General features: G+C 36.7%; 1 protein-coding gene and 1 non-coding gene across 2 annotated transcripts in view; one reads left to right on the plus strand and one right to left on the minus strand.

Annotated features, from left to right (window-relative positions):
- Positions 1 to 517: 517 nt before the first annotated feature.
- Positions 518 to 27,982, minus strand: part of LOC145722709 (cohesin subunit SA-1-like) — a 181,055-nt gene continuing 153,590 nt past the window's right edge. The window contains exon 5 of the mRNA XM_081826828.1: positions 518 to 3,343. Coding sequence (XP_081682954.1) covers positions 3,239 to 3,343 — 105 coding nt within the window. The 3' untranslated portion in view covers positions 518 to 3,238. The remainder of the gene's footprint in view (positions 3,344 to 27,982) is intronic.
- On the plus strand, positions 8,458 to 8,560 carry LOC115943159 (U6 spliceosomal RNA). Its single transcript, XR_004077772.1, has one exon. It is a non-coding gene; the product is annotated as a U6 spliceosomal RNA (small nuclear RNA).

Below are 27,982 nucleotides of genomic sequence, written 5' to 3' on the forward strand. Positions count from 1 at the left end.
CACTTAAAATAAAAAAATTGGAAAATAGCAAGTGTTGGCAAGGATGTGGAGAAAAGGGAACCATAGTGCACAATTGGTGGGAATATAAACTGGTGCAGCCACTGTGGGAAACAATATGGAGAGGAGGTGAAGAAATAAGAATCCTTATAACATTTTTTGGAAGAACATAAAATGCTACAGCTGCTGTGGGTAACAATTTGATGGTTCCCTAAAAAGGAAAATAGAATTACCATAGGATCCAGCAATTCCACTCCTACATATTTACCCCCCAAACTCAAGAAAAAAGTACTCAAACAGAATTTGTTCATAAATGTTTAGAGCAGCAATATTCACAATAACCAAAAGGTGGAAATAATCCAAATATCCATCAACAGATGAATAAATTTAAAAATTGTGATCTATGCCACAACGTTATTCAGCCATTAAAAGGAATGAATTATAGATATATGGTACTAACTTGATAAACCTTGAAGACATTATGGTTAAGTTAAAGAAATCAGACACAAAAGGTCAGATGTTGTAGAACTACTTTTATAATTAAGATGACCAAAACAGGCAAATCTATAGGAACAGAAAGCAGATTAGAATTTGCCAAGGACTGAAGGAGGACAAGAAAATGGGAATGATTAACTTAATAAATACGAGGTACTCTCCTGGAGTGATGAAAACTTTTGATACTAGAGAGAAGTGGTTGCACAACATTCAACATTGTGAACATGATAAAAGTTGCTGAACTGTACAATTTAAAATGGTTAACTGTAATAAATAAATAAATAGGCTAATTGTATGTTAAGTGAATTTCACCTCAATTTAAAAAAAAAAAAATCACACTGGCACATCATTTTTACATCATTCATAAGACCGACCCCAAAATTTGATAAAAACACTTTGTTGAAAAGATCAAGAAGCAACATCCTCATGTATTACTAATGCGAGCAAAAATGAGTACAATTCCTATAGAAGTTAGGCAATATCTGATATAATTTTACAAATACATTTTCCCACAGACATTCTTCCACAAAGAGCAAATAAGGTATACACAAAATTACTCATTACAGTACTGTTTGTAACAGCAAAAGACTACAAATAATGCAATGGTCTTTTAATAGAAGACTAGTTTAACTAAATTATTATACACACAATACACACAAAGGAATGCTATGATGCTGTGTTAACAAAGCTCCCTATACATAAGTATCTTTTGTATAACAGTGGTGGGGAAGGAAAGAATATATATTCCTACTTATACATACAGAAATTAGATAAATAATGACAACAGACAGACAGATGAATATACAACTAAGTAGTTAAACGCAGTTAACTCTGTGGAGACAGATGGGAAGGCAGGAAGTGGTAAAGACTTTTTGCTTTAGATATTCTAAAGCTTTCTGGTCTTTTGAAAACTGGGAATGAATTAAAAAAGGAAAAAAATTAAAGACTACCAGTTGTTTTAAAATCAAAACCAAATCCAAGAGAACATTTAACATAGATTAGATAATACATTTAAAGTACATCATTCAGTGCTTGCCTTATACCCATTTTAAGGCTACAAAATTAACAAAGTCACCTTCCTCCAAATAGCATAATCTCCTGCCACTCTCCACCAATCTCAATGCTCTCAGATTCATGTTTAACCTCTATTTATGTCCAAGAGTGTACCCTGCTTTCTTGTCTTGAAGCATTTATACATGATCTGTTAACTTTGGCCTTTCTCGTCCCCTTTACCTTTCTCTTCCTCAGCCTCAGTCTCACCACAGACTTTCTTCCCCTGAGATGCACTTTCTTACAAATACTCTGACATTTACACATACATAGAGATACAAAGCCTGGGCTAAATCAGAAGCCCCTCTTTGCTATTACCATAGTATCTTGTCCTTAGGGACACAGACTCCAGATTGAGACAAGCCTGGCTTTGAATCTTGAGTTTGGCACTTAAACTAACTGTATGACGTCCAAAAACTTACCTCAGCCGTTTATTCTCAGTTTCCTGATCTATAAAAATCACGAACTGCCTGATCTATGTAACCAATATATTAAATGAGCAAATGCATGTAAAACACAAAGCATAACACTTATTAAATTGTCGTTAAATTATAACCAGTGCTGTTATTCTTAAGATGGCAGTGGTGAGCACTTTACTAAACTATTGGTATATTTCCCTCTCTGCTCCTTGTAATTAAGCCTCCTTTGAAAATTACAAATACTCTAATACTGCAGAGATTGTCTTGATAACATGTGTATACTCTGAAGAGGAATGTACATGCTTAGTACAAGATAGGTGTTCTGTAAATATTTGATAAACTAATTTTGTCAATACTGTGAGTGACAAACAGAAATAAGAAAGCCTTGGGCGCCTGAGTGGCTCAGTTGGTTGGGCGACTGCCTTCGGCTCAGGTCATGATCCTGGAGTCCCGGGATCGAGTCCCGCATCAGGCTCCTTGCTCAGCGGGAAGTCTGCTCCTCCCTCTGACGCTCCCCCATCTCATGCTCTCTCTGTCTCTATCTCATTCTCTCTCTCAAATAAATAAATAAAATCTTTAAAAAAAAAAAAAAAAGAAATAAGAAAGCCTTCAAGAAATCAACTGTATTAGTGATCTTAATAAAAGATCACTGTACTTTCTGCGCTGAAAGGCAAAGAATGCTGATTTACAAACTGATTTCCCCCATGTAACACATTATAATCTGTTATCTATTCCTGAGAAGAAAAATATCTATCAATTAATTATCTATTAATATGATAAAAACAAAATTGTATTTTATTTAAAAATACTGTCTACAGACTTCCAATGAATGATAACCTTAAGAAACCTGATTCTGGTACTTATGTTACCTAAAGCAAATTACTGAAGCTTCAAGTACTTCATCTATACAATGAGGACCAAAACATTGACAAGGATACAAAATAATGAATGTTAGCAACTAGTAAAATTCCTAATATGGAGCACAGGCACAAATAATACCAGTAAATATCACTTATAAAAGCTTATGATCTAAAGTCAACTCACAAATTCATAAATGAATTTTCGATTTCCTTCAAATTTCATAAATTTTTAGAAATCTGTTATTTCATAGCCAAACTGAACAAAAACAAGATGAAACATACTTAAATAGCAATAATTTTCCTTATCAGAAAAAGATTAGGTCATAGTTCTAGGATGGATTATATACAACTAAAGAAAGGTGAAGTAAATTTGACACTGTTGGACTGACAGACTCAATGTAATTATTTATCCCAACATTATGTACCTCGACATCCTGAACACTGGATAAAAAAGTTGATTAAATCCAGAAGTGCGATGTCCCTGTCTTGTTTATATGATTCAATCCAGTCATCCACCACGGACTGTAGGGAAAAAAAATATATGAAAATGAAAACTTCAAAATAACTGATACAACAGCAAATAAATTATTTTAAAGTTTGTGATTTTATCTATGTGTGTCTGCTTAAAGAAATCATTTCTCTGCAGCCAAATAAAACTAAAGATTCCTTTATTTTCAAAGGTACTTAAAAGATGAGTTACTAGGTTTCAAAAATCTGTTTAGACCACAATACAAATCTGACAAGTCCAATAATTATTAAGCAACTATAGATACCAATATTCAAACCACCCTATGAGAATAACACAAAAGCTAAGCTAATTACATTTACACACAGAAAGTTTCTAAATATCAAAAAAACCTATTCCATTAGTACTGCATAAAAAGAATACACACCATATATAACCAAATGCATCTCTGTCAGGAATGCAAAACTGAGTCAATATTAGGAAATCAATGGGGCGCCTGGGTGGCTCAGTTGGTTAAGCGACTGCCTTCGGCTCAGGTCATGATCCTGGAGTGCCAGGATCGAGTCCCGCATCGGGCTCCCTGCTCGGCAGGGAGTCTGCCTCTCCCTCTGACCCTCCTCCCTCTCATGCTCTCTGTCTCTCATTCTCTCTGTCTCAAATAAAATAAATAAAATCTTTAAAAAAAAAAAATTAGGAAATCAAGTAATTCAATTTATGAAGTAAAGGAGAGAAATTAAATGATCATATTACTAGATCTCAAAATGGTATCTGATAAAACTGTGCAGCCAAGCTTAATGAACAACTCCTAGAAAAACTAGTTAGATGAAATATATATAAACAAGGTGAAGATAAAGATTAAGATATTTGTTGAAATGCTCAAGACATTTCAACTCAAAAAGGAACAAGGCAAAGATGTTTTAAGTTTTTAGTTAAAGCAAAAATGAGTAAAATATTAATAAAGAAAATTCTCCCTTTCCAACAGTTGAAAAAAATAGCTAACAATCTCTACTAAAGTGACTCAAAAGATTCATAATGGAAAAAATTTGACAAGACAGGTGACAAAAGATAAATGTACAAAATAACTTTTAGATACTGGCAATATATAAGAAACATAAATGGATAAGCAGCGTGTTCACAACTACAATTATCTAAGAATAAATTCAAGAAAGGTATAAATATTATTGAGGAAAATTATAAAAACTCAAAGGATATAGAAAACCACGTAAATAAGTTTCATATATGGAGTTTAAAAAAAAAAAAAGCCTTAAAGCTCTATTAATAAAGTCTTTCTAAACTGTTAGGCAGATTTAATGTGATTCCATATAGCATACTTGTAGACAATATAGTTTGAGGTTTCCTTGGGTGCGGGTAGGGTATCAGAGAAAATGTATGACAATTTTTAAACACTTTTAAAATAAATTTTTACTTTTATATGAAAATACAATTATATACAGTAAGATGTATGAAACTTAAGTTACACCTTGATGAAATTTTACAAATACATATACCTGTGTAATCCTAACCAAGATGAAAGTATAAGACACTTCCAAAACTGAAATGGCTCCCTGATGCTCCCTTCCAGTCAAAAACCATCCCCAGCTCAAAGGGTTTAACTATTATTCCTTAACAATGGACATGTTTTTGAAATTCATATAAATAGTATCCTCTTTTATGTTTGACTTCTTTTAATCAAAGTTTATCAGTTGTTATGTGTATTAGTACTTTAATTTTTTGCACTGCTGGGTAGCATCTGATTGTATTAACATACCATAATTTATTATCCATTTTACTATTTAAGGACAGGACTACTGTTTCCATTTTAAGGCTATCATGAATAAAATTGCCATAAACATGACTGTACACATATTGTGATGGACATAAACTTTTTTCTGTTGTGTATATGCCCAGTAGCAAACTTATTAACACATAGAACATATGTGTGTAGATGGTTAGTAGACAATGCCCTACAATTTTCCAAAACAAGTGTACTAAATTATACTTCCATCAGCAATTTATGAAATCTACCAATGTATGAGATTGGGTGTTCCACATCCTCACCAATACTATGTATCATCAATACTATTAATTTAACCATTCTGGTTGAGCATATGCCTTCTTTAATGACCTCTTCTACTGAAGAGCAACCACATTCCCTTCTTCCATGTGAAAGAGAGGACTTTTTTTTAATTGCTAATGTATATAACACTCTGTTTCTCTGTCTCATCACATTAGTGTCTGGAAGGTTTTACTTTGAAGGTAAACAGAAAATTTTTAGAAAGAATATTACAGTTGTAGAAGAGGGTAAAAAGAAAAAGAAAGAATACCATGATATCTGTTCAAGGTTCAGTTCTGCTGAATAATGTGTCAAGGACATGTTGGCTAAGAATGGTGGTGAGGACAAGGAATGGATAAAGCAGGTCAAGTGATTTTAAAACTCACAGCTCAAGCAAAAATGCTTTCTGACCAAGGTAAGGAAGTATGGCACAAAGCTAAAGAGGAAGCCATTTCTCCACTTCTACATGGGGACCATAATTGTGAAAACACTCTGAAGATAGTGAACAAATTTTAATTCCCAAAGTGACAGTACGAATGTATAATCCCACCAGCTGTATGTGAGGAGTCCAAAAACATTCTGAATAAAACTAGTTAACAGGGACTTGAGCATTATAAATATTAAAATTTAACATAAAAGTACTGAAAATTAATATAGATCAAATCTAATGTAGGACTAGAAAATATAAGAAAATAGAGCACAGAAATAAATCCAGGTATATACAGAACTTAAGCTATGACAAAGGAGATACTTCAATTTTTGAGGAAAAGGAGTGGTTAATTTAATAAATGATTCTGGTATAATCTGTTACTCTTCTGAAAGGAAACATTCTAAATTTTTTTTTTTTTAAGATTTTATTTATTTATTTGACAGAGAGAGACATAGTGAGAGAGAGAGCACAAGCAGGGGGAGTGGGAGAGGGAGAAGCAGGCTTCCCGCTGAGCAGGGAGCCCGATGCGGGGCTCGATCCCAGGACCCTGGGATCATGACCTGAGCCGAAGGCAGACGCTTAACGACTGAGCCACCCAGGCGCCCTGAAAGGAAACATTTTAAAAGAGGGGGTAAAAGCCAAAGAATCTAAAGAACTAAACTCCAGAGAGATAGATCCTTCTTGAATTGGCAGACATTGGTGATTGTTAGAGGCACTGCCAAGTATGGGCAAGGTTGCTGGATTATACAGTATTTCATAATATATAAAGCCTTGGCTTAGCCTAGGGGACAGGATAAAACAGAAAACCACCTAAGACACATTGTGGGGAATCTTCACTAGAGAAAATATTTTTAAGTAGCCATACGGTACACACACAGGGGACCAAAGGATAAGAAATATGGCACATGTCTCATCAAAAAGAATGAAAGCCAAGGGATAATGAAAAGACGTATTTAAAGTACGGAAATAAAAAACTGCCCATCACTTGGTGAAAAAACCCAGCTTCCCTGTGATCCCACAAAGATCCACAAATGGACAGCAATCCGCGAACAACTCCAGGAGACCTCTAGAGTCCACTTAGGACATTTTAACAACAAGAAAAGTGAGAATCATCACATGAGAAGGAAGGCAACTTCATTTTGCATGCATAATCCCATCCCCCAAACTAACACCAGTTCACAGTGCTCAGAAGGAACTTCCCAGTTAAAAAGAGTTCCTCTTGCTAGGAAAGGAAGAATATGGTGAGCAACCAGTTCCCCAGCCTTGCAGGACACTGTGCAGAAGCCCACCTTTGGTTTCACCCCTAGATCAGCAACCCACAGATGTACTGAGCTAGCTAGGAACAAGGAATAAAAGCAGAAGCTATTAATAGCAGACAAGCACCAGCAGCAATCATGGTTCAGAGACCTACTCTACAGACAAACTCGGCATATTTTACCACTGACAAAGCCAAAGGTTAGCACAGCCACTGTGGACTCCTGCAGATCTTGCCAGATTTCTCCCCACAGGTATTTCTGTAGGCTGAAACCAGCTGCTTGAGTCTCTCCCTGAAACCTTTCCCTGCCACCACCAGATCTGCCCCACACCCATGCAGCATCTCTATGGCTGCAGAAGTGTAAGACACCAGTCACCTGAGTCCCTCTGTAGCCCCACAGGAGCCAATGAGCCACATAAGCAGCCAATTTGAGCTTCTACAGCTAGGTGAGTATAAGACACCAGCCTAGTGCCACTTCCCCATCACTGAACACTGTTCCCACACTCAGAGGTAGCCCCTCTAGCTGTGTACCACTGACCTAACACTCATCATTGGCCTCCCACTGCAGCATGCATGCACAAGGCTAGCGAAATACGCAGCCACTGATGAGTATACCAAAAGCCAAGAAACCCTGCAGCTGCTGGTAGGCTCAGATCAGGAGGCCCTACCTTCTGTCACTGTCTGGGTCCACCTTGCCCATCTGTACCTCTAGGTACAGCTCCTCTAGGCTGTGTACCCACAACTGCAACCCACCAAGCCCCACCCACAGCCTCCACCGCAGGGTGCTTGCCTGGAGGGAGTATGCAACCACAGGAGAGCACACTGCCAGCCAGGGCCTCTACAGCTACCGGTGAGCCCATATTTGGCTCTAGCCTTGCTACCTGCACTGATACTTATTACTATAACTGTGTCTGAGGCAGGTCTCTTCCACTGCATAGACAGCTCCAGCTACCCACCACAGCTGAGTGTGTGCACCCCATTGGCTCTGGCCACGATCACTGTCTGCCTTGGTCCCTAGCTACCAAACTGGAGGTGTTGCTTAGGACCCAAACAGCCCTTGCAGCCAGTACAGATCTTCCACAGTGCTCACTAAAAACCACCTGGTTGTCAATGCAGTGGAACATGGTGGCCTGAATCGAAAAGACATCACACCTTCCTGGACCCAGTGCCACCACATGCCACATTGCTTACCCTACACCAGTAGACCAAAGGTCACCGCATGATTAAGTGTGCCCTCACACACAGGTAAAAGGCTCCCCTTATGGAAGAGGTAACTGCTTCTTAATGCATAGACATGAAAGCACAGCTTCAGGATTATGAAGAATCAAGGAACTTTGTCTCCACAAAAGGAATGAGGTATATACCTCCAGAAACTGGCCCAAAGAAATCCAGATCCAGAAACTGTTGAACAAAGAATTCAAAATAGTTTTTGGTGATTGCTTCTGCAGCACATATACTAAATTGAAATGATACAGAGATGAGCATGGCCCCTATGCAAGGATGACATGCAAACTCATTAAGCATTCCAAAATTAAAAAAAAAAAATTATACACCTAATCAGAGAGGTCCAAAAGAACACAGATAAACAAAGATATCAGAAAAAATATATAATAACAAAATAAGAAGTTTAACAAAGAAAGAAAATGTAAGAAAGCAAACGGAAATTCTGGAGCTAAAGAATACAATGAGTATAATGAAGAATTGAGTAAGAGTTTCAACAATGAACTTGAATAAGCTGAAGGAGAATCAGTAAGCTAGAACACAGATCAAATGAAATTATCTAAATATAGCAGCAAAAAGAAGAGTGACAAGGAATGAAGAAAGCTTATGGGAATTATGGCATACTGACAAAAGAAATAACATATACATCATTGGAGTCCCAAAAGGAAATGAGAAGAAAATATAGAAAGCTTATTTTAAAAAATAATGGATCAAGTTATTTTTTTATTTCTCTTTTGATTTCTTTTGACACACTGTTCAACAGCATATTTAATCTCCACATATTTATGGATTTTCCAGTTTTTTTCATGTAATTAATTTCTAGTTTCATACTATTGTGGACGTAAAATAAATATGCTTGATATGATTTTGATCATCATTAAGACTTGTTTTCAGGGGGCGCCTGGGCGGCTCAGATGGTTAATTGTCTGCCTTCAGCTCAGGTCATGATCCTGGGGTCCTGGGATCAAGCCCCACATTAGGTTCCTGGCTCAGCGGGGAGCCTGCTTCTCCCTCTCCCTCTGCCTCTCCCCCTGCTCATGCTCTCTCTCTCTCTGTATCTCTGTGTCTCAAATGAATAAATAAAATCTTAAAAAAAAAGAAAAGTTTAAAAGAAAAAAAAGACTTGTTTTCTGGCCTAACACATGATCTGTCTTGGAAAATAGTTCCATGTGAACTTGCGAAGAATGTGTATTCTGTTCTTTTGGATGAAATGTCTTGCAAATATCTGTTAGGACTATTTAGTCTAACCTGTCATTTAAGGTTTCCTTACTGACTCTGTATAAATGATCTATGAATTGATGTAAGTGGGGTATTAAAGTCCCCCACTATTATTGGACTGCTGTACATTTCTCCCTTTAGGTCTCTTTAATATTTTCTTTACATATTTAGGTGCTCCTATGTTGGGTGCATAAATATTTACAAATGCTGTATCACCTTATTGGATTGACCCCTTTATCATTACGTAACAGGATTTGTTGTCTCATATTACAATCCTTGTTTTTAAAATCTATTTTGGCTGGTGTAAATATAGCTAATCCAGCTTTCTTATAGTTTCCATTTGCATGGGATACATTTTTCCATCCCTTTGATTTAAGGCCATGTGAGTCCTTATATCTAAGGTGAGTCTCTCACCATGTAGATGGATCTTCTTATTGTTATCCATTCAGCTGCTCCATGTCTTCTGATTTGCAAATTTAGTCCATTTACCTTTAAAGTAATTACTGATAAGTATGTACTTAATGCCATTTTGTTTATTTCCTGGCTATCTTTGTAGTTCTTCTCTATTCTTTTCTTCTTCCCTTGAAACACAGGAAAATGTAAATTTAACATACCAAAATTTATGGGATGGAGCAAAAGCAGTTCTAAGAGGGAAGCTCACAGTGATAAATGCTTATATCAAGAAACAATAAAAACCTCAAATATATAACCTAACTGTATACTTAAAGGAACTAGAAAAAAAAAAAAAAAACAAATAAAGCCCAAAGTTAGAAGGAAATAATAAAGATGAGAGTAGAAATAAGTGAAATAGAAACTAAAAGGATAATAGAAAAGATCAATGAAACTAAGAGCTGCTTCTTTGAAAAGATGAACAAAACTGACAAACCTCTGGACTCGTCTAGAAGAAAGATGACTCAAAATCAGACCTAAGACATGTTATGACTGATACCACTGAAATAGAAAGGATCCTAAGATATTACTATAAATAATCATATGCTAAGAAATTGGACAACTTAGAAAAAATGGATAAATTCTTAGAAAATAAAAACTCCCGAGACCGAACCATTATCTAATAGAACACCTGCACTTACTAGTAAGGAGACTAAATAAGTTATGAAAAGCCTCCTAACAAACAACATTACAGGACGAGTCAGCTTCTCTGGTGAATTCTACCAAACATTCAAATTAGAATTAATACAAATCCTTTCTAATAGAAGAGGAGAAAACTTTACCAAACTCACTTTAAGAGGCAAGCATTACCCTGATCGCAAAACAAGATACAGATACCTTGCAGGCCAGGAGAAAATGGAAAGATAAATTCAAAGTGCTAAAAGAAAGAAACTATCAACCAAGAATACTTTACCTAGTAATGCTGTCCTTCAAAACTGAAAGTGAAATAAAGACCTTCCCTAAACAAAAGTTGAGGGAATTCATCACCACTAAACCTGCATTACAAGAAATGCTGAAAAGAGATTTGAGCTGAAACAAAAGGACTCTATTAACATGAAAACATGACAAAATACAGAACTCCTGGGTGGCTCAGTTGGTTAAGCATCTGCCTTCGGCTCAGGTCACGATCCTGGAGTCCCAGGATTGAGCCCCCCCCCCCGTCAGGCTCCCTGCTCAGTGGGGAGTCTGCCTTTCCCTCTCCCCCCCCCTTGTTCTTTCTCTCTCTCTCTCTCAAATAAATAAATAAAATCTTTTAAAAAGACCATGATAATATATGACACACATAGCACATGGACATATTCAGAACCCCTAATATTATAATATGGTAGTGTGTTAACTACTTTAGTATAAAAGTTAAAGGACAAAAATATTAAAAATAGCTATCACTTCAATGAACACACAATATAAAAAATGTAAATGTGACATCAAAAACATAAACATAAAAGTGGGGGGATCTTGTAGAGATAGCTGCACTCTCATGTTCACTGCATCATTTTTCACAATGGCCAAAATATGGAACAACCTAAGTGCCTATCAATGGATGAATGAATAAGGAAAATGTAGTATATATACATTGGAATACATTTCAGCCAAGAGAAAGAAGGAAATCCTGTCACTTGTAACCACCTGGATAAACCTTCAAGTCATAATGCTAAGTGAAATAAGTCAGACAGAGAAAAAATATACTGCATGATTTCACTTATACAGGGAATCTAAAAAAAAGCCAAACTCAGAGAAACAGACATAGAGTGGTGGTTACCAGGGACTGGAAGATAGGGGGAGGGAATCAGTCAAAAGATATAAACTTCCAATTATAAGATTAACAAGTTCTGGGGATAATGTACAGAATGATGATTACAGCTAATAATACTGTACTCTTTAATCTTAAATGTTATCACCACAAAAAACAAATGGAAATAATACAAAGGGATGGTGTGTTATTAGCTAATGCTATAGTGGTAATCATTTTGCAATATACAAATAAATCAAAGTTACACACTTTAAACTTACACAATGTTATATGTCAACTGTATCGCAATAAAAATGAGGGGAAAAAAAATGCAGAATTTTTTATCCAGCAAAAAATATCTTTCAAATAAAAGCAAAATGAAAACTTTTCAGACTAAGAAAACTAAAACAAAACCAAGCAATAGACTAAACATTCCTCTTGAAAGACAAAGACCATCCAGACTGTATAAAAAGACCCAATCACACAGTATCTACGAGAGACACACTTTACATATAGAAGCACAGACAGATTGTACTGAAAGAATGAAAAAAATACATATCATGCAAACTTTATAATAAAGCTATTATGACTATACTTCTATCATACAAAAGTAGAAATCAAGACAAGGAGTATTACAAATATTAAAAGAAGCATTTTATAATAATAAAGTGGTAAATTTATCATGAAGAAACACATTATGAAGAAAATACATTATCAAAATCTGTAGAATGCAGATTTTTAGAACTTAGTCTAAAACAGTATTTAGAGAGAAATATATAGCTTTAAATATTTACCAAAAAAAAAGGTCTAATTCAATGATTTAAGCTTCCACCTTAAGAAACTATTACGTTTCTTTTTTTTTTTTTGAAGATTTTATTTATTTATTTGATACACACAGAGAGAGAGAGAGCACAAGCAGGAGGAGCAGCAGAGGGAGAGGGAGAAGCAGACTCCCTGCCGAGCAGGGAGCCCTATGTGGGACTCAATCCCAGCGACCTGGGATCATGACCTGAGCCGAAGGCAGACGCTTAACCAACTGAGCCACCCAGGCACCCTCCTATTACATTTCAATATAAGTTGTCCTCATTTAAGGAGTAGGGAAAGATAAGCAGTACAATTTCAAGATTACCAGTAAGAACACCTTTTTTTTTTTTAAGTAATCTCTACACCCAACGTGGGCTCGAACTTACAACCCCAAGATCAAGATTCACATACTCTACTGACTGAGGCAGCCAGGCACCCCACAAAGAACACTTCTGGTAACATACCTACAGTCTCTCAAAGAGAAGGTCACAGCTTTTGAATATCTGAATTATAAGTTAAAGTCACACAATCATTCTGGGACCTAAGCTGACAGAAGCTCTATGATCCCCTATAAGAGGCTTCCAAGGTTGACCCTGAGAAACCAATATCCAGCTGATAAAGAGGAAAACAAAGAAAAGCATGGCAGATTTTTATAATTCAGGCTTGGTAGTTATACATCACCACTTTGGGTAAAATGAGAAAAATCATTACATTTGCTGTAACAATTTTATCATATTATAATAGAGGAGAGTATAATAAAGAATTCGAGGTATTTAGAAAAATAACATTTTAAAAATTGGGAAAGAAAAACCGAAGCAAAAACAACAAAAAAAAGTCAAGGTTCAAAGAGAAAATACAAATATGTGGCACAAAATAGTCAATGTTGTAGTTAAAAGTGAGTTTTAAATCTTCTTCTAAGCTTTTTATAAGCTAAACTTACTAAAAGAAAACTCAATCAATTCAATCTGGATCTCTACACAGTACACTGAGTGCATATTCTTCAAACTCTAGGAGATAAATATATTTCTTTCCGCAGGCCATTTGATTAAGACCTTGGTTAAGCAGACAAGGACATAGAGAATTAGTATTCTATAGTGTTTAAGAGTAGATTCATTTGCTTCAGAGGAAGACAAGCAGATGGCAAAGATAACACGCTACACTGTAAACTAAAGACCCTACCTAGAAATCTTAAATGAAGGGCCCTCCCTCTTCCAAAGTGAGAATGACTATATAATAAGTAATATCTAGATGATTTTTTCCATGTAGCTTTTAGCAATATCATATACATGTTTTCTGTGAATGTAAATGTAAATATTACACAGGTAGACTGAGAGTTCTTTATTACACCATGAGACTAGACTGTTATTTTACCCTCAGGTATAAGCTAAAATGTTCTTGGGTTTTCAGAGCTCTCCAAAGACTTTTTTTTTTTTTTTAAGTAAACACTTCAAGGGAAAAAACCAGACTGATCCTACACATGTAATGCTATTTCTTTCACTGCTACTCCTATTCCTACTGTATTAACTAACTGCGGTTTCTGGCCAATGTGATCCCATCACTGCCCTTTTACACAATTATATTATTGCATACATTCAGAGAAATTTGTTTTTAAGCTCAGATAAATGGTGTGACCTTTAATGACAGGTCAGATTTTATTCCACAGTTAGGAATGGAATCACAGATTATAATATTACTTCAATGCCATTTTTCAGACAAATAAACACTATGTCCCATACACAGCATATTTCATAATTTCACTTGACACTAATCTTAGTTTTCTCTTTTGTTTTGTATTATCTGCTCTGAAACAGAAAGACACTACCAACAAGTATATAAGCCTGAATACTGTAATAATTATGTCTAAATAAAATGGTAGAGAAAAATTAAAATGACACTTTAAGTATCATTCCTCTTAATGTCAAGCTTTTGTAATATTTTTCTCCGGTTCATAACATGTCTTTGCATTTGTGATATTTATCTTGCAGAAGTTCTCGTCTGAGAAATTCTGCAGATGACAACTTGAATATGAATTCTTGATATAATGGTCATCACACTTCCATTTAGGACAAAACAACTGCTAGGGCAAGTAAGGTAGCAAAGCCTGCAGGATGCAATCAAGGCTATGGATTCTTGCAGGGGTTGTTAGATAAAAGAAACAGTACAAAATTAAGTACTTTCTGAGCTAAGCGTCAGATGGGTAGATACCAGCCAAAAGGAAACCAAAAAGCAAAAAACAAAAGCCTGCAAAGACTGCTACTTTTTCCTTCAAAAACTGGAGGCTTCAGAGATTACTTAATCTTCTTTAGGATAGCAGAAGCCTTGAGGTATGTGGTCCTAGGAAGGCCTGCTATAAATTCTTGGCCTCAGAGGAACTGCAAGGGACTACTAGGATAAGTTGAGTTGCCTCCTATACCTAAGGCTGGCAAAGTACTATCCAACTAACAGAACTGTTGGTTATGTGATACTCACAGGAATGGAGACCATGACAACACCTATTATACATGAATTTGTGCCAAAGGAGGGATCCTAATTTTTGACTTGACCATCCAAATTGAAAAAAGCCTTAAGAAGTCAAAGCAAAATAAGACTCACTCATCAGCCAAGATGGGTATATTTGAAACAGATGGAAAATTTAAAGAATGGAAAGGACATTCTCGAAGTTTAAAAAATAAAAAACTTTCAAATTTAAATACTCATTGGTTCAATGAAAGAATAATCACTATGGAAAATGAATTTAATGTCCTGGAAGTTCGGTTGGGGGGGGGGGATCTCAAGATAAAAGAAAAATATACAAATGGAATTCATAAGGAAAGGGGTAAAATACTTGGCAGATGTATACAGGAGATATAAAATATACAGGTGTTTAACAAGGAATGAAAAGAAACACAATTAAGCTGATCATTTTAAGAGGAAAATCTACCTGACCAATAAAAGATTTAAATCTGAACAAAAACATGGCTTAGCTAGTTCTGACAGAATGGGAAAATGACACATATAAGCATAGCCAGGTAAAATTCATGAATTCCAAAGAAAAAGAGAAAATCTTATAAATACCAGGACCAATAATTAAACACAACATATAAAAACTCTACTCCCACAGACAAAGCATCCATCTGCATTCAATGCCTCTCTCTTAAGATAAGCAAATAGCTGCAAACACCAAACATCTGAGGAAAACCTCTGCGCAACAATTACCAATTTATTGTGCCTCAGCACCAAAGTTACCCCACCAGTATCTGCTCTATAATAATGGACTAGACTTTACAAGCACTTCTCCTTCAAATACTATGTTAAGCTTTATTAGCACAGGGCTCTGAAAGGACACTCAAGGAAGAAGGGGGACTTCTCTTCCTGGTTTTGCTATGTTAAGAGTTTTGTGTTTTTTACTCTTGCTGCATAATCCATCAGTGGTGGTCTATCTTAACCTCATGCTAAGAGTGTGCAGTTCTTCAGTATTCTTGTGCCCCAGCCTGGGATTGGTGATTACCCTCTTGATGCAGCCCTCCCAACACAGACACTGGCATGCTCCAAGTCTCATCTGGCAGCAGTGCCTCATCTTCCACTGTAATACTGTCTACCATAGTCAACATGACTATATCTCAGAATGTTGCTTCCTGCTGCCTAGCAAATGTGAACCAGCTCTGGCTAAGGCAATCCAGTGAACCCCTCTGTCATTCAAAAGGCTGCAAAACCACCTTCTCCAACAAGGTCCAAACCCAAGTATGAGGAAGAGGACGGGCACATCCAAGTCTTTCTTCCCTTGAGAAATGTCTTTGAACCCTAGAGTCTCATTTAGTGTTATCTTTACATCTTTATAGTTATTCCTTTATCATAATTTATTAATTACATATAATTTTACCAATTCAAATAACTGTGTGGTTTCTGACTCTGGGTTAAATCCAGATTGGTTCAGAACTGGTCCCAGGAGTGGTTCCAAAAGATAAACAAGTAAAGATTAGATTTGGGGATTGGTTTGGTCATGCTCTTGGGATTAAGCACAGGGCTGAGCTCCTCGCCAAGGAAAAGGGATACTAGTAATCTATGACATGCAGTAGTTTCAGAAAACCAATCAAGGTATCACCTGTGGTACACTGTGATGAAGCATCAACTCAAGCATATCTCTGAAAGCTTAAGTGGCTGCTGCATTTGTCATTATGCTAGTAATGATAACTATAAGGACAGTAGTATAAGACAGATCCTTTTGTGTATACTTGAGCACTTAGAAAATGTCAAGCTCAGTCCATTAACTCTCAGTCACAATGAAAGAACCAGAGAGCTTCCAGGATTCCCCTAGAAGAATTATCTTCTTTCTTATAGGTGTGGGGCTGATACTGCTGAAAATCAAGGCAAAAATTTATTATTTATTTATTTGACACAGAGAGAAAGAGAGAATATAAGCAGGGGGAGCAGCAGAGGGAGAGAGAGAAGCAGGCTCCCTGCTGAGCAGAGAGCCCAATGTGGGGCTCGATCCCAGGACCCTAGGATCATGACCTGAGCCGAAGGCAGACGCCCAACTGACTGACCCACCCAGGCGCCCCAAACACGGCAAAAATTGAATTGTGTAGGTTGCTGAATTACAACAACAGTTGAATTCAGTCTCATCAAGTTTCTCATTTGAAAATTAGGACCTGGATCAGTAAAAGAATAGAATCCTGAAACTGGGAAGAGAGATATCTGGTTTGTCCTACATGAAACTTAACAATTTTGAACCTATCCCCATTCCTCCCTCCCCAAACCCTACTCATAATTGGGAGCCTCCAATACCAGTGAAAGTAGCTTGCTTTCCAGTGTCTGAGAACACTAGCCTTCTCTGGCTTGAAAAATCTCTGATAATCTCACGTGGGCAGATAACCTTGAAGGGGAATGTTCATTAAGACCCACAACCATCTCTATTACCTCTAGATCTATAACTAGGGTCAAATCTCAATATGCTCCAGAAAGACAAGTACACACAATGACCCAGCAGGAAAGAGCTTAAATACCCAACAGAAACTCAAGACCTACATGTGATAGTGGATTCTAAAAGCAACTGACCAAGGGGGATGAAATATAATGCTACATCAGGCCAAACTCATGGATAGGAGTGCACTTACTGGAGACTCCAGATTTAACGTGTTAGTTCATGTAGCTAGAAATGACTGTAATACCTTACCTGGTTAGTGAGATAAAAGTTGCCTTTAAAGGGTGAGATGACCAAGCTTCCTTGGCATATGGAGGGAGAAAGAATCTAATGATCTAGGAATATGGGACTGGATTTATCTTGTAAGAATTTCATACCCCTACTCCTCCTCAACTATGTTCTACAAGAGAGTCCAGAAAGCAATGAGAACCACACTGGTAAAGGGAGGATCTACATCCTTATAAAGGTCTGTGACTAGTCTCTTATGTAAGTCAGGTATGACTATAGGGTATGTGGCCATTAAGAAAACCTTCCAGGTTTCAAGGGAGATGATGGCATCCAAGGTAACACAGCCCAAGTAGCCACATCTAATCATGAAAGATAAGATGGGAACATTATTTGTTAAGGGCAGCAGGGATGTACTGGTAATCAGAATGTCTTGCCCTACGGAGATCTTTGGCAATAGATAATGATTAGAGTACCCCTGGGAACAAAAAAGGTCGAAGCCTACCATAATACTGTTTGATTTATGCAACAGAAAAAATTCTAGATCTGGTAGCCAAAAGTTTAACTTATATCAACCAACATGGTGGAAAAGTTACAGCCTTCACTAGTTGACAATCCTGAGTTAGTTCACAGACCCAGAGAACATTAAAAGACATGGAGACCGGGTAGGTTCCTTGAAGAAAAACCTTGCATAACTATTACAAGCACACACCATACATCCTCTAATCCTTCCTCAGAGATTTGCAGCTATTAATTAGAGGTACAATGCACTATGAAAAGGAATTATCTAGACATTTTGTGTATAAATAGTCAGTCTCTGAACTGACCTTAATTTCTGGGGATCCAAAATGCTACTGTGGTCCACCAGTTAAATTAGGGACTTATGGTGGTCAGGTGATACATAGGGTTGTAAATCAAGTCTAACTGATACTGAACATAAATAGTCCAGGGACCCACTCTGTGGTTATTTCCTTGGTTCCTAAATATACACTTGGAAAAGACACATTTGGCAACTGGAAGAACCCCATTTGGCCTTCCTGACCCATGACGTAAGGGGCATAATGGTAGGAATATCTAAAGTGCATGGAATTTCCTCTCCTTATCAAAACAATAAACTAGAAGCAATGTTATATCCCTGGAGTAGGTGCAGAGTTTAATCAGACTTCAAAAAACAGAGGTGATGGAAACTATTACATCCCCATTAAACTTACCAGTCAGTTCAGCCTACATAAAAGACAGATCCTAGAGAACTATGGATTATCATAAACTTAATCAGGTGGTGACTTTCACTTTAATTGCAATTCCTAGCTCCTGATATGCAGCTACTGACCAAGCTAATGTCTTTTTCTCCAAATAAAAAGGACCTCTCAAAGTAAGTCGTTATTGTGCATAAAGTATAAGGATTGCGAATAAGGATACTTTCCCACTGTTGCTTCTGCACTATGTTAATGTACCTGCTCTCTGCCACAATGTAGTTGTCTTGGCCATCTATTATCTCACAATTTCTGTGAGTCAGGAGTCTAAACACAGCTCACCTAAATCTGCTTAGGGTCTCACTTGACTCCAATCAAGGTGTTTACTGCTCTATATTCTTATTTGGAGACTCAAATGGAAAAGAATCCACTTCCAAGCTCACTTACATTGTTGGAAGAATTTATTTCCTTGTGACTGGTTGTAGAACAGGTCCCTGACCTCCTGCTAGCAAGTGGTTGGAGACAACTCTCCAGTCCAAGAAGATATGAACAGTTCCTTGCCATATAGGCTTCCCCAACATCACTTACTTTGTCAAACCAACAAGAAAAAAACCTAGAGCAAGTGTGCTAGCAAGACAGCATCATACGTAATGTAATGTAATCACAGAATTGCCCTGTATCATCGTGGCTGTAACTGATGATTAGAAGCAAGCCGCAAGTGTCACTCGAAGGAAGGGGTCAAGAGCATGAATACCAGGAAGTGGCAGTCATTAGGGGCCACATTTAAGTCTGTCCACCACAACAATCCACAGACACCTCCATCATCTTTACATTCCAGAAAACACCATCCTCCTCCACTATTTTGATGACATGCCCAGGACCACTGAATGGCCAGATATTTTAGTGAGATAGCCACTGGCCCCCAGACTTTTAGGGGGTTATCTTCCAACGTCTATTTCGTATATATCTTAGTAAGGCTTTAAATGTGTCTGCTACTTCCTGATCATCCTATTCAATTAGCACAATGCTGTCAAAAATAAAATCATGTAAATACCGTAAGAAAAAAATGAAAAGAAATGAAAAATTTAAGAAGCAGGACTGGGGTGGGCAGGAAAAGGGAGGGGGCTGCTATTTTGGTCATTGTATCATTTTATTATCATGTGCATGTATTGTTTAGATAAAAATAAAATGTGGTTTATAAAAAGAAGAAGATAAAGATGTAGAACAAAAGATAAACAAAAATAGAAACACTGAAGTGGCAATATTAACATCAAATTGACATTAAAGATAAGAAGCACTAAACAGGAAATAAATATATAATGGTAAAAGGCTAAATATTCATGGGATTTAAACAAGTAAAATATTTACTTTGTTTGCTTTTATACTTTTAGAATTCTCAAAGCCAACAGTATTTCATCTACATTTTTTCTAATTGTTTTATTATATTATTGTTTATTACATCTAGATTTTGGGGGATGGTATGATGTAACAGATACGTTTTTTTCAAGTTGTTAATCACTGGTCAATTATGGAGAAAGGAAAAGGCAGAACATCATTTTTAACATTAATTATTACATATACTTAGGTCTGCTTTTGTTCAACTGATCCATCTGCCAGATGCTGAACCAATGACATACATTAATATTTTCTGTAACTTTATGATACAGTCTACCAACTAGTAGAGTGAGCCTCTCATTACTCATTTTCAGAATTTTCTTAGCTAATTAATTCATACTTTTCAATCACTTCAGCAATACCAAAAACAATCCTTACATTTTTATTGTTTCTGCCTTATATACATAAATGAATTTTAAAAGACGTTTAAAGGAAATGTAAATGGACAATAAATATTTCAGAAAAATGTAACCTGAGTTACTTCTACTCAAAGAAAAAAATTCCTGAGAATTCAAAATGCCACCATTTTTGTCTTTCAAAATGATAAATACTATTATAAAATAGTAAGTCTTAGTGTTACCAGGGCTTTGGAAAATATATATTTTCTTTTTCTTTTTTTAAAGATTTTATTTATTTATTTGACAGAGAGACACAGCGAGAGAGGGAACACAAGCAGGGGGAGTGGGAAAGGGAGAAGCAGGCTTCCCGCGGAGCAGGGAGCCCAATGCGGGGCTCGATCCCAGGACCCTGGGATCATGATCTGAGCCGAAGGCATGACTGAGCCACCCAGGTGCCCCTATTTTTTAATTCAAGTAAAATTAACATTGAATGTTATATTAGTTTCAGGTATAAAATATAATGATTCAAAATTTTATACATTTCTCAGTGCTCATCAAGGTAAGTGTAGACTCACTCCCCTATATCTATTTCACACCCCTGATGCAACCCAACTGCCCTCTGGCAACCACCAGTTTGTTCTCTGTTTTTGAGTCTTTTTTTATTGTATTTCTTTACCATTCTTTGTTCACTTGTTTTGTTTAATAACTACTACCTGAGTAAATCATACAGTATTTGTTTTTCTCTGTATTTCACATAGCATTACACCCTAGGTCCATCCATGTTGTTGCAAATGGCAAGATCTCACTCTTCTTTATGGCTGGGAAATATTGTCTGTGTGTGCGTCTGTGTGTGTGTACCACATCTTCATCCATTCATCTATCAATGGACACTAAGAATACTTCCATATCTTGGCTGTTGTAAATGATGCTGCAATAAACATAGAGATGTACATATCTTTTCAAATTAATGTTTTCATTTTCTTTGGGCAAATACACAGAAGTGGAATTACTGGATCATATGGTAGTTTTATTTTTAATTTTTTGAGGAAACTCCATACTGTTTTCCATAGCGGCTACACCAATTGTATTCCCACCAATAGTGCATGGGGTTCCTTTTTCTCCACATCCTTGCCAACACTTGTTATTTCTTGTACTTTTTTGTTTTAGCCATTTTGACAGGTATAAAATAATATCTCATTGTGGTTTTTATTTGCAGTGCTCTGATAATTAGTGATGTTGAACATCTTTTCATGTGTCTTTTGCCTGTGTATGTCTTTTTTAGAAAAATGTCTATTCAGGTCCTCTGCTCATTTTTAATTGGATTATTTGTTCTTTTGGAGTACAGGTGTATAAATTTTCTATATATTTTGGATATTGACCGCTAGTTAAGACATATCATTTGCATCTCCCATTCAGTAGGTTTTCTTTTTATTTTTATTCTGTTGATGGTTTCCTTTGCTGTGCAAGCACTTGTTATTTCAGCGTAGTGCCAACAGTTTCGTTTTGCTTTTGTTTCCCTTGCCAGAGGAGACATATCTAATAAGTGTTTCTATAGCCAAGGTCAAAGAATTTACTGCCTATGTTTTCTTCTAGGAATTTTATAGCTCCAGGTCTCACATTTAGGACTTTAATCCATTTTGAGTTTATTTATGTGTATGGTGTAAGAAAGTGGCCCAGTTTCATTCTTTTGCATATAGCTGTCCACTTTTCCCAACACCATCTGTTAAAAAGAATTTTTTGCCCCATTGTACATTCTTTCCTCCTTTGTCATAGATTAACTGACCATATAAGCATGGGTTTATTTCTAGACTCTTTTGTTCCACTGATCTATGCATCTATTTTTGTGCCAGTACCATACTGTTTCAATTACTACAGCTTTATAAAATACCTTGAAATCTGGGATTCTGATTACTTCTGGCTTTGTTCTTCCTTTTCAAGATTACTTTGGCTATGTTGGGTCTTCTATAGTTCCATACAAATTTCAGGAATATTTGTTCCAGTTCTGTGAAAAATGTTGCTGGTATTTTGATAGGAACTGCATTAAATCTGCAAATTGCTTTGGGTAGTACGGGCATTTTAACAATATTAGTTCTTCCAATCCACGATCTTTCCATGTGTTTGTTACCTTCAATTTATTTCATTAATATTAAATACTTTTCTGAGTATAGGTCTCTCACCTCCTGGTTAAGTTTATTCTGTAATATTTCATTCTCTGTGGTTCAACTGTAAATGGGACTGTTTTCTTAATTTCTGCTACGTCATTACTAGTGTAAAGATATGCAATAGGTTTCTGTATACTAATTTTTTGTTTTAGGACTTATATTAAGTTCACTTATCAGTTCCGGTGGTTTGGGGTGGTCTTTAGGGTTTTCTATATATAGAATCTTGTCATCTGCAGATACTGAAAGCTTTGCTTCTTTACCAATATGGATGTCTTTTATTTCTTTTTCTTTACTGATTGCTCTGGCTAGGACTTCCAGTACAATGAAAGTGGTTGAGTGGACATTCTTGTCCTGTTTATCTTAAAGGCAAGGGCCTCAGTTTTCACCACTGAGTATGATGTTAGCTGTGGGTTATTCATATATGGGCTTTTTTTTGTTGAAATATGTTCCCTCTAAACCTACTTTTCTTAGGGTTTTTATCATGACTGGATGTTGTACTTTGTCAAATGCTTTTTCTGCATTTGTGGAGATGATACGGTTTTTATCTTTTTTGTTATTAATGTAATGTATCACATTCATTGCTTTGTGAATACTGAGCCACTCTGCATCACGGGAATAAATCCCACTTGATCATGGTGAATGAGTTTTTTAATGTATTATCAGATTTGGCTTGTTAATATTTTGTTGAGGATTTTTGCATCTATGTCCATCAGAGATATTGAGATGTAGTGTTCCCGCCCTCCTTTTTTTTTGGTAGTAGAATCAGAGTAATGCTAGCCTCACAGAATGAATTTGGAAGCTTTTCTTCCTCATCAATTTTTTGGAATAGTTTGAGAAGTACAGTTATTAACTCTTCTTTAAATGTTTAGTAGAATTTGCCTGAGAAACCATCTGGTCCTGGACTTGTTGGTGGTGGGAGTTTTGGGGTTTTCCGCCCCCCCGACTCAATTTTATCGCTAGCAATCAGTCTGTTCACATTTTCTTATTTCTTCCAGATTCAGTTTCAAGGTTTTATGTTTCTAGGAATTCCTCCATTTCTTCTAGGTTGTCCAATTTTTTGGCATTGCAAAATAGATATTTCCAGGGGAAGAGTTCAGATGGTGGAGGAGTAGGCGACCCTAATTTCATCTGGTCCCTAGAATTCAGCTAAATAGTTATCAAATCATTCTGAACACCTCCAAAGTTAACCAGAGATCTGAGAAAACAATGAATTGCTGCAGTTCTACAAACAGAAAAGCAACGACATTTTGCAAGGTATGAGGTAGAGAGATGTGAATCTGAGGCCATATTATAGAAGATAAAACTATGGAGGGAGGGAGCCTTCATAAGCAGACTCCTGGAAAGTGTTATAAGCAGCGAAGCACAAAATCAAAACATTTAGAAGTTGGCCTCAAAAGTGCTCAGGGGGCAAGTGGGGTGGAATCCCAGATGGGACTGCATGGGCTCAGGATTCCTGGGGTCACAAACAAGGGTGCCCAAGTATGGGAAAGTTCCCAAACATCAAAAGAGGGAAGCTGCCTGCAAATACCGAGTCTAAGCACCAGCTTTCTGCTTGATGCTGCCATAAACCACAAACCACTGTATGTTGGGCGACTTCTCCCAAAAGGGGCTGAGCAGAAGATAGAAGTGCTACAAGACCCCCTTCCAACCCCAGAAAGGAACAGCACAGGTCCACTTTGCAGGAGTGCATAACGTTTGGATATTCAAAAACAGGTGGCATGCCTAAGATAAAAATGCTAGGTAACAGGCTGGGTGAACACACAGTTCAGAGGGATACCAGGGAGACAAGAGTGATGTACTACTTTTCTCTGAGGGCTCACTTAAGAGAGGGGGAGTGTGAAATTTCAGATCCTGGACTAGAGATAGTGGGCACTGCCATTTTCATCCCCTGTCCCCCATAAGCGCTGAAAGCCCTCAGGGAGCAAAAAAGGGCCACATAATGAGATCCAGAGCCACTTAACACTGAGCCCAGCCCCCTGATAAGGGGGATGCAATGCCTCCCAGGAAGACATGAGGAGAATCAGCACAACAGGCGCCTCCACCAGAAGGCCAGCAGGAACATCCAGCTAATACGAAGTTTACCGATCAAGGAAAACAGGACATAGCATTTGTGGTTTTTTCTTATAATACTTTAGTCTTTCCAGTTTATTATTATTATTTTTTTTTACTTTTCAGCTATTTTCTTATTTTATCAATTCCTTTTTTAATTTTTATTTTTACATTTACATTACATATATTTTTTTCATTTTTGGTTTCCTTTCATTGTATTAAATTTTATTTTTTGTATAAACAGAAGCTTCTCTTTCTTTCCTATTTTGGGATCTAGTTTCTTCTAACAAATGGACAAAAATACACCCAGGATCTAGTTTATAGCTGTGTTCCGTTCTACTTATGGTTTGATTTTCTCTCTCTCTTTTTTTTTTTTGGTTTCTGTTATCTGATTTGTTTACTGTGTGTTTCTCTGGTGTTGTTCTATTTTTGTATTTTCGCTCCCTTTCATCTATTATTTTCTGCACACAGAAAAACTCACCCCAAAAGAAAGAACAGGAGGCAGTACTCACTGCAAGGGATTTAATCAATATGGATATAAGTAAGATGTCAGAACAGAATTCAAAACAACAACCATAAAGATAGTAGCCAGGCTTGGAAAAAAGCACAGAAGACACTAGAGAATCACTTATTGGAGAAATAAAATAACTAAAATCTAATAGGGCTGAAATAAAAAAGGCTATTACTGGAATACAATAAAAATTGGAGGCCCTAATGCTAGGATAAATGAGGTAAAAGAGACAGTGATACAGAAGACAAAATGATGGAGAAGAAGGAAGCTGAGAAAAAGAGATAAACAACGACTGGATCACAAGGGGAGGATTTAAGAGATAAGCAATACGATAAAGCAAAGCAGTATTAGAATAATTGCATCCAAGAGGAAGAGGAAAGAAAAAAGAGGGGCAGAAGGTTTATTTGAACAAATTATACCTGAAACTTCCCAAACTTCCCTAATCTGGGGAAGAAAACAGGCATGCAAATCCAGGAGGCAAAGAGAAAATGCCTCAAAAATCAATAAAAATAGGTCAACAACTCGACATATGATAGTGAAGTTTGCAAATTTCATAGATGAAGAGAAAATCCTGAAAGCAGCTCGGGACAAGAGGTCCTTAACCTATAAGGGGAGAAACATAAGGCTGGCAGCAGACCTGTCTACAGAGACCTGGCAGGCCAGAAAGGACTGGCATGATATATTCAATATATTAAGTGAGAAAAAGATGCAGCCAAAAATACTTTATCCAGCAAGGCTGTTGTTAAGAACTGAAGGAGAGATAAAGAGATTCCAGGACAAACAGAAATTAAAAGAATTTATGATCACTAAACCAGCCTTGCAAGAAATATTAAAGGGGATCCTTTGAGCAAAGAGAGCCCAAAAGTAACAAAGACCAGAAAAGGAATAGAGACAATCTACAGAAACAGTGACTTTATAGGTAAATAAAATGACATTAAATTCCCTTTCAATAATAACTCTGAATGTAAATGGACTAAATGCTCCAATCAAAAGACACAGGGTATCAGATTGGATTAAAAAAATAAGACCTGTCAATATGCTGTCTACAAGAGACACATTTTAGACCCAAACACACCTCCAGATTGAACGTGAAGGGGTGGAGAACCATTTAACGTGCTCATGGGATATCAAAAGAAAGCTGGGGTAGCAATCCTTATATCAGACAAACTAGATTTTAAATCAAAGACTGTAATAAGATACAAAAAAACACTGTATCATAATAAAAGGATCTATCCAACAAGAAGATATAATTGCGAATGTTTCTATGCTTGTAATGTGGGAGCAGCAAATTATATAAACCAATTAATAACAAAATTAAAGAAACACACTGATAATAATACAGTAATAGTAGGGGAGTTTAACACTCCATTCACAACAATGGACAGGTCAACTAAGCAGAAGATCAACAAGGGAACAAGGACTTTGACACACTGTACCAGATGGACTTCACAAAAACATTTCATACTAAAACTACAGAATACACATTTTTCTCGAGTGCATATGGAATATCCTCCAGAATACATCATACACAGGGTCTCAACCAGTACAAAAAGACTGAGATTATTCCCTACATATTTTCAGACCACAATTTTAAAACTTCAACTCAATCACAAGAGAAAATTTGGAAACACAAGTAACATGGAAGTTAAAGAGCATCCTACTAAAGAATGAATGAATCAACCAGAAAATTAAAGAAGACTTTAAAAAATTCATGGAAACAAAATAAAAATACAACTGTTCAGAACCTTTGGGAGGCAGCAAAGTCGGTCCTAAGAGGGAAGTATATAACAATACAGGCCTTTCTCAAGAAACAAGACAAGCCTCAAATATACAACCTAAACTTACATGGAAAGGAGCTGGAGAAAGAACAGCAAATAAAGCCTAAATCCAGCAAAAAGAGAACTAACAAAAGTCAGAGCAGAAATCAATGAAAAAGAAATCAAAAGAACAATAGAAGAGATCAAAGAAACTAGGAGCTGGATCTTTGTAAGAATTAACAAGATTGATAAACCTCAAACCAGACTTACCAAAAAGAAAAGAGAAAGGACCAAAATAAACAAAATCATGAATGAAAGAGGTGAGATCACAACCAACACCGAAGAAATACAAACAATTATAAGAGCATATTATGAGCAACGATATGCCAACAAATTAGGCAATCTAGAAGAAATGGATGCATTCCTAGAAATGTATAAACTACCAAATTGAAACAGGAAGAAACAGGAAACCAGAACAGAGCCATAACCAGCAAAGAAATTGAACCAGAAATAAAAATCTCCCAACAAACAAGAGTCCAGGACCAGATGACCTCCCACCAAATTCTACCAAACATTTATTTTTTTAAAAGATTTTATTTATTTATTTGTCAGAGAGAGAGAGCACAAGCCGGTGGGGAGTGCCAGACAGAGGGAGAAGCAGGCTCCCTGCTGAGCATGGAGCCAGACGTGGGACTCAATCCCAGGATACTGGGATCATGACCTGAGCCAAAGGCAGAAACTTAAACCAACTGGGCCACCTAGGCGTTCCCCTACCAAACATTTAAAGAAGAATTAATACCAATTCTTCTGAAGATGTTTCAAGAAATAGAAATGGAAGAAAAACTTCCAAACTCTTTCTATGAGGCCAGCATTACCTTGATCCCCAAATCAAAGACCCCATAAAAAAGGAGAATTACAGACCAATGTCCCTGATGAACATGGATGCCAAAATTCTCACAAACATACTAGCTAACAGGATCCAACAGTACATTAAAAGGATTATTC

The sequence above is a fragment of the Leptonychotes weddellii genome, chromosome 1 (genome assembly GCF_054177405.1).
Source record: "Leptonychotes weddellii isolate Sample4059 chromosome 1, ASM5417740v2, whole genome shotgun sequence".
Taxonomy (NCBI): Eukaryota; Metazoa; Chordata; class Mammalia; order Carnivora; family Phocidae; genus Leptonychotes; species Leptonychotes weddellii.